General features: G+C 39.0%; 1 protein-coding gene across 1 annotated transcript in view; it reads left to right on the top strand.

Moving 5' to 3' along the window:
• LOC124284168 (prominin-1-A-like) overlaps window positions 1-19831 on the top strand; it is a 51355-nt gene that overhangs the window by 31013 nt on the left and 511 nt on the right. The window contains exons 2-6 of the mRNA XM_046720229.1: window positions 9252-9307; window positions 15968-16173; window positions 17492-17627; window positions 18045-18111; window positions 19030-19113. Coding sequence (XP_046576185.1) covers window positions 9252-9307; window positions 15968-16173; window positions 17492-17627; window positions 18045-18111; window positions 19030-19113 — 549 coding nt within the window. The remainder of the gene's footprint in view (window positions 1-9251; window positions 9308-15967; window positions 16174-17491; window positions 17628-18044; window positions 18112-19029; window positions 19114-19831) is intronic.

Below are 19831 nucleotides of genomic sequence, written 5' to 3'. Positions count from 1 at the left end.
TTGTTGTGTGCGCAGCTGTGGGCCCACATTGTGTAATTCTGCCTGTTGTAATGTAGACAGTGATGTATTTGTCAGTATTACATGAGTGGGTTGATGTTGTTGATCTCATTGGTGGGTATGGTTGTCAAGTTGAGGAAGTGCCCCAGTTGATGTGAGTGCCCCAAATTGATGAGCTGCCCCAGTTGATGGGCCGCCCCAGTTGATGTGAGTGCCCCAAATTGATGAGCCGCCCCAAATGATGTGAGTGCCCCAAATTTATGAGCCGCCCCAGTTAATGTGAGTGCCCCAAATTGATGAGCTGCCCCAGGTGATCTGAGTGCCCCAAATTGATGAGCCGCCCCAGGTGATGTGAGTGCCCCAAATGGCATGTCATTTTACCCCAATGGCATGGGTCACTGCTCATGATATCAATCACTAGACTGACTTGTCCACACTTGAGTATTTGATAACCCTAAAGCATGTGACTGGTATTGGTCTATATTCACTGTAAATTACACGTATTAGTACACACATAAACGATGGTTTACAGAGTTTGAAGTCATTATTACACATCTGATTCCTATCAACATTTATTCACTTGCTTATCTTGAACCACGAGGCTAATTTACCATGACCACACAGTGTTGAGTTGTCAGATGAATCGGGGAAGGAAGGGAATGTCTTTCGTCATTTCCATGAGGAAGATAGGATGACGGTACTCTTGGGAGTATATAATGTTATAATAAGTAGGGGTGTATAATATAATAACTGTTATAACATGGTTAGGTGAGGTTCGCAGTACACTTACTGACATCTCCTGGTAAAGACGGCTGTGACTCATCATGGCCAGTAACGATTGCTCTATAAAGCCACACCTTCACTGCTGATTAATTTTGAACCTTAGGTAATGAACAGCTGATTGTATAGCAGAAAAGTCTATTGTCTCACAGTGTGCAGGCTGTATTCATTACACCCAGCCTTCACTGTAATGCTGTAGTCCAACATAAAGTAGGGCTAAAGCGACAAGAGGTTCAGGAGGCCTATCTCACTGGAAGCTCTTGTCAATTTGAGTGTTGTTGCTTTCTATCAAAATTGTATACAATAAGGATACAGGCTGTGCAGCTATTTACACTGTCATACAGTTCTATCCAGCTATGGTCAGTGTCACACAGTTCTATCCAGCTATGGTTAGTGTCATACAGTTCTATCCAGCTATGGTTAGTGTCATACAGTTTTATCCAGCTATGGTCAGTTTCATACAGTTCTATCCAGCTATGGTTAGTGTCATACAGTTCTATCCAGCTATGGTTAGTGTCATACAGTTTTATCCAGCTATGGTCAGTTTCATACAGTTCTATACAGCTATGGTCAGTGTCATACAGTTCTATACAGCTATGGTCAGTGTCATACAGTTCTATCCAGCTATGGTTAGTGTCATACAGTTCTATCCAGCTATGGTCAGTGTCATACAGTTCTATACAGCTATGGTTAGTGTCATACAGTTCTATCCAGCTATGGTCAGTGTCATACAGTTCTATCCAGCTATGGTCAGTGTCATACAGTTCTATCCAGCTATGGTCAGTGTCCTTACAGTTCTATCCAGCTATGGTCAGTTTCATACAGTTCTATCCAGCTATGGTCAGTTTCATACAGTTCTATCCAGCTATGGTCAGTTTCATACAGTTCTATCCAGCTATGGTCAGTTTCATACAGTTCTATACAGCTATGGTCAGTGTCATACAGTTCTATCCAGCTATGGTTAGTGTCATACAGTTCTATCCAGCTATGGTCAGTGTCATACAGTTCTATCCAGCTATGGTCAGTTTCATACAGTTCTATCCAGCTATGGTCAGTTTCATACAGTTCTATCCAGCTATGGTTAGTTTCATACAGTTCTATCCAGCTATGGTCAGTGTCATACAGTTCTAACCAGCTGTATTAAGTTTCATACATTTGCATCCTGTTTAAACAGTTTCTATGATGTACAGTTTTACACAATTCTATTAAACTTTATACCAGTTTCCTACAGTTTATAACAAGGCTGTAAAAGTGTAAAAAGGAGAAATGTTTACAGTAAACTGTTTCTTAAAAACTGACTCCAACCTAACTTCATTAAAAGGTGCTGTTAGTCAACATTTTCAACAAGAAGTTCCTGTTGTGGAGAGCCGCTATTCCCAGGCCACATTCTGTGGTAGACCCACCATAGGAAGTCAACCACTTGCTCAGTTTCCTGCAGTGCATGACATATAATTGATGAACTGTATCACACGCTCTTCGTGGACATCAGAAACAGAAACATGCAGACTCTGTTGTCCTTCCTCATGAATGCTGGGTGGAGTCGTCAGGTTATGTCCAAATTCTTACGGACGATGTCACAAATAGCGTAGACAGCTGCCGTTGAGATGCTGACGGCGCTTCCTTTGAAAGCCCATTTCGGGCAGATGGGAACTGCACTTCCAAGAATCTTTGTCATCTTGTTAAACAAACACGCTAATGTTTGAGGAGCATGCCTAGATTGCTCAATGGGAAAGTCAACTTTTAGGGGACTAGACTTAATCTGAAAATAAGTATGGCATTATAAGGTAGGGGCTGCAACTGTGCAAGGTGAAGGTCACAAGGTCATGGTGACATTCACAGTTTGGTGTGAAAGCTTTGCATGTCTCCTATTCCTGTGAGGATTTTGGGGAGAATAAACTGTATTTAGAAGTTGCAATCTATAAAGGAGATCAATCTCCTCCATATGATCCGAGAGGGTAAATAAACCTGTATTTATGGTTTCCAAACAGAGACCTGCCCAAGATAAGCATGGGAACTAGTTAATCTTGCCACAGAAATTTCCTCTGCACGCACAATTCATACATGCCATTTTACATTCCCTTTATCTCTAAGAATCATAGCATATTTGAATGCCTGGTGTCTGTTTCTAATATTGTAAAGAATTTATTTTGCATTTATTTTCCTCTTTGTAAATTTTCAGAGGAAGCAAGTAATCCACAGTCACGAAAGACATCTTCATTTTTGCTTTAAAATAGGAATGATATTGTGTTTGTAGATAAGGAATGGTGACAGAAGCCAGGGGTAACTGGTTGTGTGTGTTGTATTGTGTGACATGATATCTCTTTGTGTCTCTTATCTTTCATACACATCAGGGAACAAAATAATTAAGGTTACTGTTCTCGTTTTGTCAGAAGTGATATTTGACATTTATCAGATTGAAATGTCAGGTTGAAATTCATATAATCTTGAATATATTTGACTGCAGTCAGTACTGAATCAGTTAGTTCAAGGGGTGTGTTTGGGAGTGGTTTGAATATTTTAATTATTGTGGCATTTTACATGTTTTAGCTAAGTCATCGATACCATGATACTAGGGCTTCGAGGGGTCCTAATTTTTCGTCTTGAGTACCCGTAGTGAAACTTGACTCATGTTTAAGTGCTCAATAATAAGAGCCTTTTGATGACATCATTATGTTAATGAGTAAGAGTTCAGTGTGTCGTCTTATGAAGCTTCTTTTTCTAATGCAAATTATATATATCTAAGGTAACTTCATTAAATTTAAAATGAACCCACCTGTGTGTTAGATTTTCATTTTTGTTACTTCCTGAGATACTTTGACTTACATATGTCATGCAAGGCAATAGCATCCGTGTATGTTAAGATGTTTTAAATATTCTTTTGCAATTTGTTTTGGAATTTACCTGTTTAGATCAGTTGGCGCTCATGGACTATCCCAATTGATTAGACTGTTGCTCATGAAGTTAATCACTGGCTTGTCTGGTCCTCACTGGTTACGTACAGATCACTCTCGTGTATCAGGAATATTGCTGAGTGGAGAGTTAAACAACAAGCAACAAAATAGAAGCTAATGCTGTTTTAGAAATCTATGAAATTATAACTTCAATAAAGCTTATAAATACAAATATGCTGTGATTCCATGCAGTTTTATTTCCAAATAAGGAATGGTTGATCATCATGATCATTGATAAACAAGTCAGTAATCAGTTGTAGCTTGTTGCATTTCAGTTGACACAGATGATTAAGATATATTTTTACATAACATAACATTTTAAAAATAAAATTCCTGCCAAAAATCTTCCATTTTTTTCCCCATCAGATTGCCAGTGTGAATTATTGAATTGTACGTGCAAGACATTTTGTGTAATGTTTTCTCTTCAACTGCTGATTGTGTTAGACTTCTGACAGTCAATACAAAGGCTGTTAGGTCAACATAGGTCGAGGTGTATTCTCCGGAGACAGGTGTGTTAGATGAGGATGATAGTTGTTGGACAACTAGGTAACATGATGGTGACAGCAGTGGACGTGCTTGTCAAGTACTTCTCAATGTCTTTAGGCGCTTTTAATCCTACTTCTTGTAATTAGCAGGGGCACGTCAAATCTATGGACCTTAGTGTGGTTATTGTTCAAATTTGTTTTCTTAAAAAATGAAAAAAATGCTTCTGTATAATAAGAGAGTAAGTGTTTTAAGTATCTTGAGTATGACATTTTCTGGTGCACTGCAAAGGTTGACCCAGTGCGTGATGTTGCTGCTTGCGTGTTTCGCCGTACTCAGCAATGTTCCAGCTACGTGATGGCAATCTGTAACTAATACGGAATAAAATATAATCTGGACCAGACAATCCAGTGATCAACATCATGAGCATCCATCTACACAATTGGGGTATGATGACATGTCAACCAAGTCAGCGAGCCTGACCACCCGATCCTGTTAGTCGCCTCTTACGACAAGCAATGTTATGATCAATTCTAATCAGGATCTGGGTGGGGTGGGTATCATTGCATGATAGGTTATCATACTATTTTCCACAAGTTTGGATCTGGTGTCCCCCGCCGTGATATTGCTGGAATATTGCTAAAAGTGGCGTAAAACCAAACTCAGTCAGTCAGTCAGTCCACAAGTTTGCTTGATCCATACTGAAATAATTACAGGTGGCTGTTATCGTTAAGTTAGGTTGTGATTAGCTTAATAAGTGTTGAACTCATCTCCTTGCATTTAAAAACTGACATATACATTTGAATATGAAAATAGTTGTCATGACAGTTCTATCTGATGGACATAATAAGCTGTCACTCCAGACTGGAGATATTCTGCCTGTTCGTAATGCGACGTGTGACACAGTGAACCACACATAACATTCAATTTGGTTTACAGTTTTTCCTTTAAAAAAAGATAATCTAATTTATAATATAGTCTACAAAATGCCAAACAATTTGGTCAACAGTTATCAATACAATATTGGTCAACCAATTTGCCTACAAAATGATCTACAATATGGCTTAAAATATGGTGTATACAGGCTTTTACATAAACTGAAAACTCTGAGTCATGGTGACTTACATTGAATGTTTTTTGGGAGTCACTTTCTAAATTTGGGGTCATGAAATATTTTGTCACTAAAATAGTTCTGTTATTAATTCTAAATACCCGGCCCACATGGGTACAATGTGTGAAGCCCATTTCTGGTGTCCCCCTCCGTGATGTTGCTGGAATATTGCTAAAAGCGGCGTAAAACCAAACTCAGTCAGTCAGTCTAAATACCTGGTAAAACAAATATTGTGAAGGCATATTTTGTGATATTGTCATCTGTAGTAATCTGTTACAGTGTGTTGTTACTTATTCATATTAAGCAATCAGTTTGTTCTATACAAACTTGAATATAATGAAATGGTGAAATATTGTGTCAGCTATGATTTGCAAGAAAATACACAGGAATTATATGACACATGAAACCTTGTCTATAGTTTGGCAAAAAATTTGGTTTGCTGATTGGCCTGCATTTAACTCCAACAGCATAGTCTTCAACGTTGCTTTCAATATGGTCTTCAAATTAGGGCTCGTTTACTGAGTAGATGAGTAGATGGTTAAGTGTTATAAATTTCGAGCATACATGTATTAATGTCTGACAGTCTTTGGGAGATCTCCGATAGAAATGGTCTCGGCATGTGGCATGCAATTCCTCAATAGCACTTCCTCGATGTCTGATGTAAGGTGATTTGTAGCTATAGGATAACAGTTACGTATTAGGACAAGTAAGCTGATAGCAGCAGTAATACTACTTTCCACTAAACTGTCTGGTGTCACGGAGCGGTCACAACACTACTGGTGGATCGTCTTACTGCTTTGTACCAGGGCAGGCAATTCAATGTCAAGGCTTGGTGACAATCTTCTTGATCTGTGTAATTCCTCAGAATCTCTGTGACCACTCAAGTGGAGAATGTTTAGATAAGATGTAAATGAGATGATGAAAGAAAATTTCAGGTTAATAATTAGGGCTTGTGGGTACATTATTAGGCTGATTTGAGCAAACAGTGAAGCTATGAACCTTAATGATAAATTCATACACAACACCAGTCATTTATCTCGGATTTTAGTCAAAGTGCCTGTGGCAGGCAAATTGGGAAAACCTTTCTTTCGGTTGATAATAATTTGAAGAAAACATTTGTATCAAGGCTTGGCTACATGGATACTGCATTGGTTAAATATTAATTTTGATCATTATCTCAGAGATACTTCAATTTGGAGTCTTTTTCTGCCATCTGCTGTCCAGGTGTGTTCAGTTGTCATGGAAACATACGGAATCATCAGTTGAATGATTGAAGCATTTCGAAGTAACATGCATCAACTCTGTGAGAGTTTACATTGACGTAGACAGACAATTCTATGGAAAATTAACTATAACTGTGCATTTTTTAAGATTTGCAGGTATAAATGGGTATAAGCTTGGCAGATGTTTACCATTTGAAAAAACATTGCTAATATATGTTTTCAGTTACAAAATAAATTAGAGGCATCAAATGAGCAATAACACCCTTTAATCCCAAAACATATGTTTTGCTTGCCAAAACTTGAACTTGCCAAAGTGTCAACATCTTTTTCTCTCTCTTTCTTTTTCTTTCCTTTTCCTAGTTATCAGTGAATTACAAAGCACTGGTGTAAATTCCCATGTATATCCATGGATTACCTCATCTAATGCACAGGGGCTTGGGGTAGCCCAGTGGTTAAAGCATTTGCTTGTCATGCCGAAGACCTGGGTTCAATTCCCCACATAGGTACAATGTGTGATGCCCATTTCTGGTGTCCCTCACCGTGATATTGCTGGAATATTGTTAAACTGACATAAAACCCAACTCACTCACTCACTCATATAATGCACTGTAAGGTTTAATGTCCCAAAGGGGCGGTCGGGCAGCCTAATGGTTAAAGCGTTGGCTCGTCACGCCGAAGACCCGGGTTCGAATCCCCACATGGGCACAATGTGTGAAGCCCATTTCTGGTGTCCCCCGCCATGATGTTGCTGGAATATTGCGTAAAAACCAAACTCAGTCAGTAATGTCCCAAATTTAGTTAATAATTTGAATGTCATGTCGTAAGAGTGAGTGTTGTGTTCCTTAAGTAAATGCAGTCTGTGCTGCTTGGTAGATACATATATTGACTTTTACAAATCGTTCAGCAGCTTATACAAGATTTCAGTATATCTACTCAACAGCTTCGAACCCTTGATATTGATAAAGGCTGTTTTTGCTCCAGATGTTGAAAGCTGGCTAGGTATTGCACCCACTGGCTTTATGATATTGACAGATACACTCACAATAGCCATAGACCTGACAATAGGTGTTGTTACACTATGACCGGTATGTCAACTAGGGCTCAGTAAATACACTATGATTCGAATACAATTTGTTTCACAAATATATAGAAACGAATATGAATATATATTTATGAATACTTTCTTGTTAATTACTAGGAATTAAGATAACAAAGCTGTCATTGAATTGCTTAAGATCAAATGTGATTTTCTATAAAACAAAAAGCAATACATCGTGAAGAGTGCTGCTTGTAGCCTAACGACAGTGCCGTTAGGGCCGACCTCAAAATGAGATAAGGTACACTACTGTGTGGCTTGGATCTATTCCATTTTGCATATCTCCCTTTGATAAACAGCACACTGGTTCAAAGTAAAAACACAATCTTAAACATATTCATAAATATTCAGTTCCTGTGACACTGAATAATAAATTGCATTCATGATACGTTTTGATTCATGGAATACGCGAGTGAATAGTAACAGGTCTAATGTTTAGGTGTAGTAACTGTAAGTCTCGGGCAACAAGGAAGTGTTTCAGAACCCTGCTCTTGCTGGTTTCTTTGCTGCTGAATGGTCAAATTCATATTGTGACTTTGATCCAGACTTGATTGGAATATGCCACTGTTTGCCAGTGGGAATTGTTTTAAAGTTTATATTGCGAGTTGATATATTTCATATACCACATAAATCTGCAGCAGATGCCCTTCTTCAATATGAGTGAGTGAGTGAGTTTATTTTTATGCCGCTTTTAGCAAAATTCCAGCAATATCACGGCAGGGGACACCAGAAATGGTCTTCATACATCGTACCCATGTGGAGAATCGATTCCAGGCCTTTGGTGTGACCAAAAAACGCTTTAACCACTAATCTACCCCTTCCCCCCTGTTCAGTAAGAGAATATCCTTTACCCAATTGTGGCAAACTAGTCTCAACCTTAGCCTGAAATAGTACTTGAGAGTCTATTTTCTCAAGTTAAATCCTATTTAAAAAAAAAAGATAAAACCCCAACTTTACTTTTTATTAAGTGCTGTGCTCTTTAGCTCACCTGACTGAAAGTCAAACGAGCAGAGACAGAGACTGTGTTGAAATCTGTTGAAACATTTTTCATTAATATCTATACATTTATCAAATCATTATACTAAGTATGTTACATTTATACAATTTGATAAACATGACAAAGCTTTCATGTTTTTTATAATGTTACCAGTTTCATATTCTCTGTGGATATCCACACTGACTGCTGCATTTGTTGCCATGCTGTACTGTTGACTTCCAATTCTAGTGAGCTACAGTACCATGGCACTATATTTGATAAATATTTCTTGTATCTCGGTCCTCTAGGTCCATTGATCAATGGCATAGTCTCTTTTCATCAAATGTGACTTGTCCGTTATTGGGGTTGGGGATGGGAATGTTACCATGGTTACAGGGATGAGAGTTCCTATGAATATATAGGTAAAACATAACATTGTTCAGTACAATGAAGCAGCTCGCATTTCCTCCATTGCTATCAAGGAAATAATATGTCTTTGTTGGAATGGACATATGTGTGCGCGTGCGTGTGAGAGTGTGTGTGTGAGAGTGTGTGTGTGCGCATGTGCATGTGTGTAAATATGAATATACATTGTCTCAATTTAATTTAATGTATTCCTGCCTTTTGTTTTCAGATATAACAGAACTTGTAAAAGGAAAGTTTCCAGAAGAGATGACAAAATGGAAAAATGTGAGTACCTCTTGGTTTATGTAGAAATGTTGTAGTATAGATGCCATCTGAAGGGGATCTACAGTGTGTCCTGTACTGAGGAGATAAGGCCATAGGGATGTGTCATAATAATATTCTTCCCTCACAGGAATTCCTCAGGGAAGACTTACCCCTGATATTCTTTCCTCTCTGAGATTCCTCCTGGAGCGTTTGTCTTCTAGCTTTGTTCACACTTGGGAATTACCCAGGGAAGGTATATTAAAATGTGCAATTTGTGTAAAACATCCAGATTTGATCAGGGGCGGTGGGGGAGCCTAGTGGTTAAAGCGTTCGCTCGTCACGCCGAAGGCCTGGGTTCGATTCCCCACATGGGTACAACTTGTGAAGCCCATTTCTGGTGTCCCCACCGTGATATTGCTGGAATATTGCTAAAAACGGCGTAAAACCATACTCAGCCAGCCAGATTTGATCAGAACAGCGGCTGTAGCATGGTGACAAGTTTCAGTTCTCAAAAGAGGCCGTGGGGGTAGCCAAGTGATTAAAGCATTTGCTCGTTTTTTCCGAAGACCTGAGCATGATTCCTCACATGGTTAAATTGTGTGAAGCCCATTTCTGGTGTCCCCTGCCGTGATATTGCTGGAATATTGCTTAAAAAGTTGCTAAAAGCTGTGTAAAAACTTACTCAATGCTCAAATTAAATCATACCTATACAACTAGACAATTTGTGGTGATGTGCGGAAAGAGCTGTGTTTGACACAACTCGTTAACCTGAAGACATCTGGATCTGCCAGGAAAGAGGGACAGAAATGATAAAGAGAGCAAGACATGTCCCCAGTGAATCGCAGCATCCGAATCTGCCAGGAAAGAGGGACAGAAATGATAAAGACAGCAAGACATGTCCCCAATGAATCGCAGCATCCGAATCTGCCAGGAAAGAGGGACAGAAATGATAAAGACAGCAAGACATGTCCCCAATGAATCGCAGCATCTGAATCTTGTTCCCGTGGTTTTGAAAATTACCGGGCGGCTTATGCCGACGGGTCTGAAAAATTCTCGCTGAACTAGTTTTTATCCGAGAGACAAATTAATCAGTAATCGCAACGATATACTGTAACGTAAAATGTGTTGAAAAGTCTGCCGCATTTGAAGCTGCTTGTTTTTCGAGAATGCTCATTAGACCTGACAAAAGTATTCGCCATTTGGCATATATAGCCGTCGTCTCGTGATTTTGTCACAATCAGGAAATGAAAGCGTCCAACTAAATTCGATAAATGTGTTCAGAATGTCATTCGCCATCTAAATGACTGTGAAATGTGCAAATAATTAGTGTTTATATACCTGTGGTGAATTTCAACCTGCATTTCACGAAGTTGAAAACAACGATTCTCGACACATGCTTCGCAGCTGGTCCACAATAACATTGTCAAAGAGCAAAGTAACCATGTTTCGAGGAATTCATTAAATAAATTGAATAAACTAATGAATAAAATCAACAACATTCATAAAAGTTGTACATATAAAATTACTATTTTCCATGTTTTGTGCGATCATGTAATGTAAGTCAAGTCACTGACAACTGACATCTCGGCTCACGCCAATCTTCACGCCGACACGATGTTTAATGCTAAAATATATACATGAAGCATATTTGTCACAGGTCATAACCTAGCACGATACGTCCAAAAAGTTCCATAATTTACGTATAGGTAGAGATTTCTTCCTTAATATGTTCAGAATAGCATTATTTTACCCAAAACTTCTGTCTAAATCTAAAAGTTTTGGTTTACGAGGACGGAATCCATTGCCGTAATATGATTGGCTGCTTTAGGTCACGGTCAGATTTTGACCAATTACGACCCTTTATAGCAGACTGTGGCTTAAAAGCCATTAGAAACCAATCTTTATCCAATAAAATCGCTTCTACAACTGTGAAAAACTATATAGTCTATATTTAGATGTGGGATTGCCACCCTAGTTTTCAATATACGCTTGCATAATGATCTGAAGAGAACAAAGAATAAACAAAGATGTTATCTGCAAGTTTATTAAATCTGCCGATAAATGGCAACTTTAAGCAATACAAAATTTACCCGGCGGCAGCTACCGACGGCAGTTGAAAATACCGGATCTTCACAATTTTTATCGGTAAAAAAAAACCGTAATTACCGGAGAACGGAACACTGTGAACACCTCGCTACCTCCAGTAGAAAGGAAATCTTGTCAGGAGAAGAAAAGCATCGACTTAATGTCTGCCAAGGAGTTTTAAGTGTCAATAAACCCATTTTAGCATATTTCCATTAGTATGATAATGTGTCCAGTTTTGATACAACAGTTGCCTTTTTCATGAGAATATAGGTCTTTATAAGACCTCGTGAAATGCAGGTGTTGACCTTGGTCTCATGGCTTTGTAGTGTATTGAGAAGCAGCTTAGTGGTGAAGATGCTGTCTCCATCCTAGTTGGGATGTGGGTTGTGTTTTATTCGCTTTCACAGTTGTCAGTGGTCTTGTCAGCATTATTTCCTTTCTGATGGGTTTCACTCTTAATGACCAGGACATGGCTCTTTCCTCCATTTAAGAACAAACTGAAAAATGAAATGGTGTATAACTGTTTGAAACAGGTCATATAGAAAGAAGCCTCATGTTTAAAACCTTTGCTTGCTATGCCAGGTTACATTCACCACAGAATGTGAGCAGGTTGTGAAGCCAAATTCTGGTGTCCCCTCTGTGGTATTGCTTGAATATTGCTACAAGTGGTGTAAAATCGCATTCGCTCACTTTAACTCCTCCCCGAAGACCTGCTGGTTTGATTCCCCACATGGGTACACCATGTAAAGCCCATTCTGGTGTCCCCCATCGTGATATTGCTGGAATATTGGTAAAAGTGGCGTAAGAATAAACTCACTCACTCACTCACTTTAATTCCCTATACCAAGTCACTCACTCACTCATAGGTCTTCTCCAACTATGGAGATGGAAATTGGCATATTTGTATAACTCAGAACAAGTATAAATCAGAACCGTTCAGTATTTTTCAACAAAACTTGGTAGATATATCAAACAGATCCTAAAGTTGTGCCTTTTGCTATTTACAGATTTTTGACATTTTTATTTTTTCCGGTTTCCATGGAAACGTTTTGGACTTAGTCTTAAAGAAGGGTGGGCTTCGTTTCCGGAGCATAACTCAAGAACCGTTCAGTATTTTTTCAACAAAACTTGGTAGATATATCCAAAAAATCCTAAAGTTGTGCCTTTTGCTATTTACAGATTTTTGGCATTTTTATTTTTCCTGGTTTCCTTGGAAACGATTCGTTCTCAATGTCTTTCAGCAAAACTTGGCAGATATGTGAGGCAGATCCCAAAGTGGTGCCTTTTGCTATTTGCAGATATTTGTGATTTATAATTTTTTTGGTTTCCATGGAAATGAATCAGACTTAGTCTCAAAAGGAAGGGGTGGGTTTCGTTTCCGGAGCATAACTCAAGAACCGTTCAATATTTCAACAAAACTTGGTAGATATATGAAACAGAACCTTAAGTGGTGCCTTTTGCTATTTGCAGATTTTTGGCATTTTTATTTTTCCCGGTTTCCTTGGAAACGATTCGGACTTAGTTGCAAAAGTGAGGGGTGGGCTTCGTTTCCGGAGCACAACTCGAAAAACTTCTTAATATCTTTCAGCAAAACTTGGCAGATATGTGAGGCAGATCCCAAAGTGGTGCCTTTTGCTATTTGCAGATTTTTGTCATTTATTTTTTTCATGAATTCCATGGAAACGATTTGCACTTAGTCTAAAATCAAGCTGGACTTGAAGTAACTGTCAGATGCTTTGTTCTTTCAAAGATGTGGAGGCCGGGGGGATATGTCATCTTCTGATGACTCTTGTTATGATACCTATACCTATACCTGATACCTATGAAGATTGAAGGATACATGGATGTTTTAGCCAATCAGATGACAGCTTCCTAAATGATTCAGCTTCATTTGTCTGCTGCAATAAAAAAAACAAATTATGCAGGACACAAATATGCCTATGATAAACACCCTCTTGGGTGCAGAGTGAGTGAGTGGGTTTGGTTTTACATTCATTTTACCAATATTCTAGCAATATCATGGCATGATAAACACATTCTTGGGTGTAGATGCCATGGCAATCAGAAGAGAGCCATAACATGCCAGCAATCACATTGCCTTTATTGTTTGAATTTGGAACTGCCTGTTTTTTTCCATTTTCAAGATAAGGAAATGAGTTGTGCTGCTGACTTCTGTGTGCTCCTACTGAGACACTGAGTGGATGATGGTCAGGATTAATCCTGATCAGGGAGATACGATTTCATTGAGATATCATTAGAGTTTTCTTTCAGACTTGACATTTCATAGGCGATGAGTTGTTAAGGAGAGTATGTAGGTGTGATTGGTTGGAGACTTGTCGTTAACAGCTAGGTATACTTCTATACTTATACATGTGATGTTTCCTTTTATCAGTTTCATCTGTTTGAAACTTGACTTTCAGTCAGGTTTATGATGATTAGTACTAAAATTGGAAATAAAACCGAGTTAACGGGCAGCTGAAACAGAAATTAGAATCTTTATAATACAAGGTATAGTTGGCTGGACATGAATGGTGGGTTTTGTTATTCCAGTCTGTACTGTGGGTTGTATGTAGATAAAAAAATTGGACAGGAAAGGTTCCATCATATTGTCATCAGTTGGTCAGGCTATATGACTTGGAGGTCATGGTTAATTTTACCTGATAGCTGTCTGTCACCTTAACCTGATGACATGGAATGTCGTCATTGTATCAACCTTTGCAGGGTTTTATGTGACACGCAAATAGTGAATCTCACCCGAATGTGTTTTGATATCAAATTATTATATCATCATGGGTTGATAAAGTTACAAGTATCCAGGCTTGACGAGGATGTTTTTACTTTTATCGACAAGTGTTGATATGTTTGATATCAGAAGACATGAGGGTGAGATTCTATTTATCATCAAAAATCACTCTTCATTAGTTTTCAATGAAAACTGTACATCTCTGAAGATGACTTGCAGTGCAACATTGTCATAGCATTGTGACATGATGGCATCCAGTTCATGACGTCATAACATTGTCTGGGCATTGTACAAAATCTACTGTCAAAATGATATCTCCTAGGATATCTCACACAAGCAATATCTCCTGTGGAACACAGTTTTGGATGGTTTTACGCCACTTTTAGCAATATTCCAGCAACATCACGGTGGGGGACACCAGAAATGGACTTCACACATTGTACCCATGTGGGGATTCGAACCCGGGTCTTTGGCATGACAAGCCAATGCTTTAACCACTAGGCTACCCCACCGCCCCGAGAGATTATAGATATGGTACCTCTTGTTACCTTTCCCTGGGTTCAGTTAGCACAATAAAACTGGCATTACCCCTCCCAGTACAAGCAGCCACATACACATATGTACATGTCACTGTATAGATGCATTAAGCTTGATAATGTTCACACTGTCGACCACTGGTTTTCTGTGGGTTTTCTGGGTCGGTTGGGTAGCCTAGTGGTTAAAGCGTTCGTTCGTCATGCCGAAAACCCGAGTTGTATTCCCCACATGGGTACAATGTGTGAAACCCGTTTCTGGTGTCCCCTGCTGGAATATTGCTAAAAGCGGCGTAAAACCATACTCACATTTGTAACTACTGCGCCTCTTTCCGTGACCTACAAGAAGACTCGTACCTTAATAGTACGCCATTATTGCCAAGAATCGTGGCAAACCAATCAAAACATGGGTAGTAAAATGTATTTCGATGCATCAAAATGGCTGCACCGTTGAACTTTGAAACTCCACTAAATTATGCAAAGCACAATTTAAACATAAACTTTGAGCTAGAGGTTCAGCAACTTTCAACGCTGAAACATCTTTACGAAGGGAATGACTGTATAGCTGTTTTGCCGTCAGGATGTGGGATATTCTTGGAGTAGCCATGTTTGGAAATTCAGAGTTATCTTTCCTTTGAAATAGTACTAGACTATTTTCATCTCCCTGCCCGTTTGCACTTAGACAAGGCCCAGTCGTGAACATGGCCATCTGGCTTGCCGGAATGACACGAGTAGTTCTGAATAACTAACTCACTCACTCACTCACTCACTCACTGTAGGTTTTCTTGGTAAGAATAGGTCTGCAGTTCCTTATGCTTATTGTAAGTACAAGCTCAAAGGGGTACAAGCAGCCTGGGGTGTTGTTCATACTGTTAACCACTGGTTTTCTGTGGGTTTTCCTGGTCCGAATAGGTCTGCAGTGCATTATACATGTGATAAGTGCCATTACAATGCAGTGAGTGAGTATGGTTTTACGCCACTTTTACAATATTCCAGCAATGTCACGGTGGGGGACACCAGAAATGGGCTTCACACACTGCACCAAAGTGGGGAATCAAACCTGTGTCTTCAGTGTGACGAGTGGAGGCTTTAACCATTAGGCTACCCCACCACCCCCATTACAATGCAGTTCAGGCTCATTGACAAAGACATTGTGGAACTTTGTCTTTGGCAGCAGGGGATGCTATTCATATCGTCAACCACTGGTTTGCCCTGTCATAATTTTGTAACAGCTACAATTGGGTTGGAGTACTTTTAAACAGTATACTTTTTCTATAACTGATTAAACATTTTGAACAATGTTACTGGTCTGTGTTTCAGTACACGGACTACTTGATTGGCTTTGCTGTGTGTGTGGCTGTGGGCATCCTGTTCTGCATCATCATGCCAATATTTGGCTGTTGTTTCTGCTGTTGTCGCTGTTGTGGCAAGTGCGGTGGGAAGAAGAAGGAGAAGGATCCAAAACGAGCCAAGTGCAAGCGTGTCTCCTACTGCACGGTCTTGCTTATAATCAACACCATCATGCTGTATGTACCATCGTGGATGCTTATACTCAACACTGACATGCTTATACTCAACACTGACATGCCTATACTCAACATTGACATGCCTTATACTCAACACTGACATGCTTATACTCAACACTGACATGCTTATACACAACACTGACATGCTTATACAACACTGAACATGCTGACATGCATGCTTATACACAACACTGACATGCTTATACTCAACACTGACATGCCTTATACTCAACACTGACATGCTTATACACAACACTGACATGCTTATACTCAACACTGACATGCTTATACTCAACCCTGACATGCTTATACTCAACATTGACATGCTTATACTCAACACTGACATGCTTATACTCAACATTGACATGCTTATACTCAACACAGACATGCTTATACTCAACCCTGACATTCTTATACTCAACCCTGACATCTTATACTCAACACAGACATGCTAATATACTCAACACTGACATGCTTATACTCAACACAGACGTACAACCCTGACATGCTTATACTCAACACAGACATGCTTATACTCAACCCTGACATGCTTATACTCAACCCTGACATGCTTATACTCAACACTGACATGCTTATACTCAACACTGACATGCTTATACTCAACCCTGACATGCTTATACTCAACCCTGACATGCTTATACTCAACCCTGACATCTTATACTTATACTCAATACTCAACACAGACATATCTGCTAATATACTCAACACTGACATGCTTATACTCAACCCTGACATTCTTATACTCAACCCTGACATCTTATACTCAACACAGACATGCTAATATACTCAACCCTGACATGCTTATACTCAACACAGACATGCTTAAACTCAACACAGACATGCTTATACTCAACCCTGACATGCTTATACTCAACCCTGACATCTTATACTCAACACTGACATGCTTATACTCAACACAGACATGCTTATACTCAACCCTGACATGCTTATACTCAACCCTGACATGCTTATACTCAACCCTGACATCTTATACTCAACACAGACATGCTAATACTCAACACAGATATGCTTATACTCAACCCTGACATGCTTATACTCAACACAGACATGCTTATACTCAACCCTGACATGCTTATACTCAACATTGACACACTTTACAAAGCCCATGTTCAATAATCGTATGCACTGTTCAGTACTTCTTGAACATTTTTCATTCATCTGAAGGTGATAATGAAATATTCTTAGGGTCTTTTTAAATATTATGATAAATATAAATATATAATAATATTATAAATATATGAAAGGCATGTATTACTATGAATATTATTTGGTACAGAGCTGGAGTTGTGTGTGCCTTTGTCACTAACGATCTCATTCATCGATATCTACGAAACGAAGACAACCGTGGGCTTGCAGGAAGACTTGGCCAGGCTTTAACTGGATTTGACAACTATGTTACAGATACAATGGATGTGAGTTTTGTTTACGAGGAAATCGCAATGTAATGAACCGAAGATATATATTTAATCAGGAATTGGGATAGAGAACTATGACAATGGGCCATTTTCAGGATCATTAGCCAATTTCTGAATTTAGAATGGGCCACTGCCCTTGTATCATTAGTAAACTTCAACATTTTAATGGGCAATTTTTTATTCTAATGTGCAAAATGGCCCATGGCCCCCACCTTTCCCAATCCCTGTTTAATGTTATACACATTAAAGAGTTTACATGCGTGATCTTCAAACAGGAAGTTATTTGTTGTTTATGTTATCCATCAACTCTTATTTGTTTGTATGATGTTTTGGAGGGGCTATCTTTGATATTTTACATTTTGAATATTTAGCTAAAGTGATCAGTTTTAACTTTTAATGTTCTTTTATCCACAGGATGTTCAAGCTAGAGCCCTAGGAACCTTTGATTCAACAAGAGCAACTCTGGTTAGAGACATCAACAGTAAGATATTTTCCAAATAAATCTCACACAACACATATATAGACTGTGGTGATAGACCCTTCGGTGACCCTGGAGTAGAGCTGGTCCCTTGCATCTCCTCCTGTAACTCCCTATACACTTGTACCATGACAACTGATTAAGGGGCAAGAGGGGTCCAGTTATCATAGGCACTCCAGTTGGCTTTCTAGAGTTATGTCCCTTGGTAACATCAGGAGCCTGTGAATGTGGGTCCAAATCCCAGGTCACCCAGATTATGTTTCTAGGCTTGACAGCACCCTACCTGTGCTTGTGACGTCACCAAAGTAGTAAATTAGTACAGTAAAGTAGTAGTAAGGTCAGAGGCCTGGTTGGTTTGGGATTTCCTAACGTGTGAGTCATATATATGATATAACTGAAATACTGTTCACAGCTGCATTTAAGTCTAGCTGCTATTGGGATGGTGGGGTAGCCGAGTGGTCACGCCGAAAACCCGGGTTCGAATCCCCACATGGGCACAATGTGTGAAGCCCATTTCTGGTGTCCCCTGCCGTGATGTTGGTGGAATATTGCTAAAAGCGGCGTAAAACCAAACTCAGTCAGTCAGTCTGGAGTCCCCTGCCTTGATATTGCTGGAACGGTGTAAAACTAAACTCACTCACTCTAACTACTATTGCAGCTGTCTTGTAAAGATGATGTCATTGTTCATATTTGCAAAATGTCCCACTCTTTGTGTTTTTGCAAATATTGACATTTAATAGTAATGGGTGATGTCATTTATGAAACTTTTGAGGTTCTTGAAAGGCATTTAGAAACTTGTCAGGGACTTCAAGGATTGTTATGAGCTAGTTATCAAAGGTATGATGGAAATTCAACTTTGTCTAAGTTGAAAATATTATGTTGTCTGGAATTTGTTTAGGTTTATGTTACAACACTTTTCAGCCACAGCAAGCAGTGCAGTTGATAGAGTGGCTGATCTGGTCAACGCCTCATCGCTGATTCAACAGGCAACGGATCTCAGTAAAAGTGAGTAAGAGTTAAAATTTGAATTTCACAATTTATGTCCCCTTGGTGCATTTTCTGTAGATAGTTATGCATCATTTAATTTAAAGGCTGTAGCACTATATGTACTGTGAGTGTGAAGAACAAACAAATAAACATCTATGTTTATACATAAGCCATGCATGGAAAGATCATGCTAACCTTGAAACTCAGTGAGATCAACACTGTATTTCCTGGTTAGCCTTGTGGTTGAAGCAGCTGCTCTTCCTACCAACGTCATGGGTTTGAATATGAGTTCAATATGTGAAAACAATTTTATGGTGTCCTTCCTAAAAGTATCTTTGGCATTAAGTTAATCAGTAATTCACTTTAATAAAATAACACAAGATCTCACTCAGGTGAGACATTTATCTTCTTGTGTCGTTGCTGAGGCAGACTTATACTTAACTTCAGTGTAATAAATTGCTATTTTTCTTAAGTGAAGCGTTGATCTTGTTAGTCCCCCCTCTTGAAACAAGCATTATTACCTCTGCAACAAACAAGTTTTGATAGATACCCAAATCTTGATGGGTCAGCAAGTACAACACAATGGTTATTTGTTTGCTGATGTTTACTGCTGCTCTCAACATGATTCCAGCTGTTTGATGGACACCTTTATGTTATGTCACAGGCCTGCTGTTTCCCTCATTGAAACATATCAAGTTCTTACCAATAAGTTCCTTTAACACTTGATCGCCTAATG

This window comes from Haliotis rubra, unplaced genomic scaffold, assembly GCF_003918875.1.
Source record: "Haliotis rubra isolate DU_JTF1 unplaced genomic scaffold, ASM391887v1 Scf33, whole genome shotgun sequence".
Lineage (NCBI taxonomy): Eukaryota > Metazoa > Mollusca > Gastropoda > Lepetellida > Haliotidae > Haliotis > Haliotis rubra.
The sequence above is the reverse complement of the archived record's forward strand: the minus strand, read 5'-3'. Positions and strand labels throughout refer to the sequence as shown.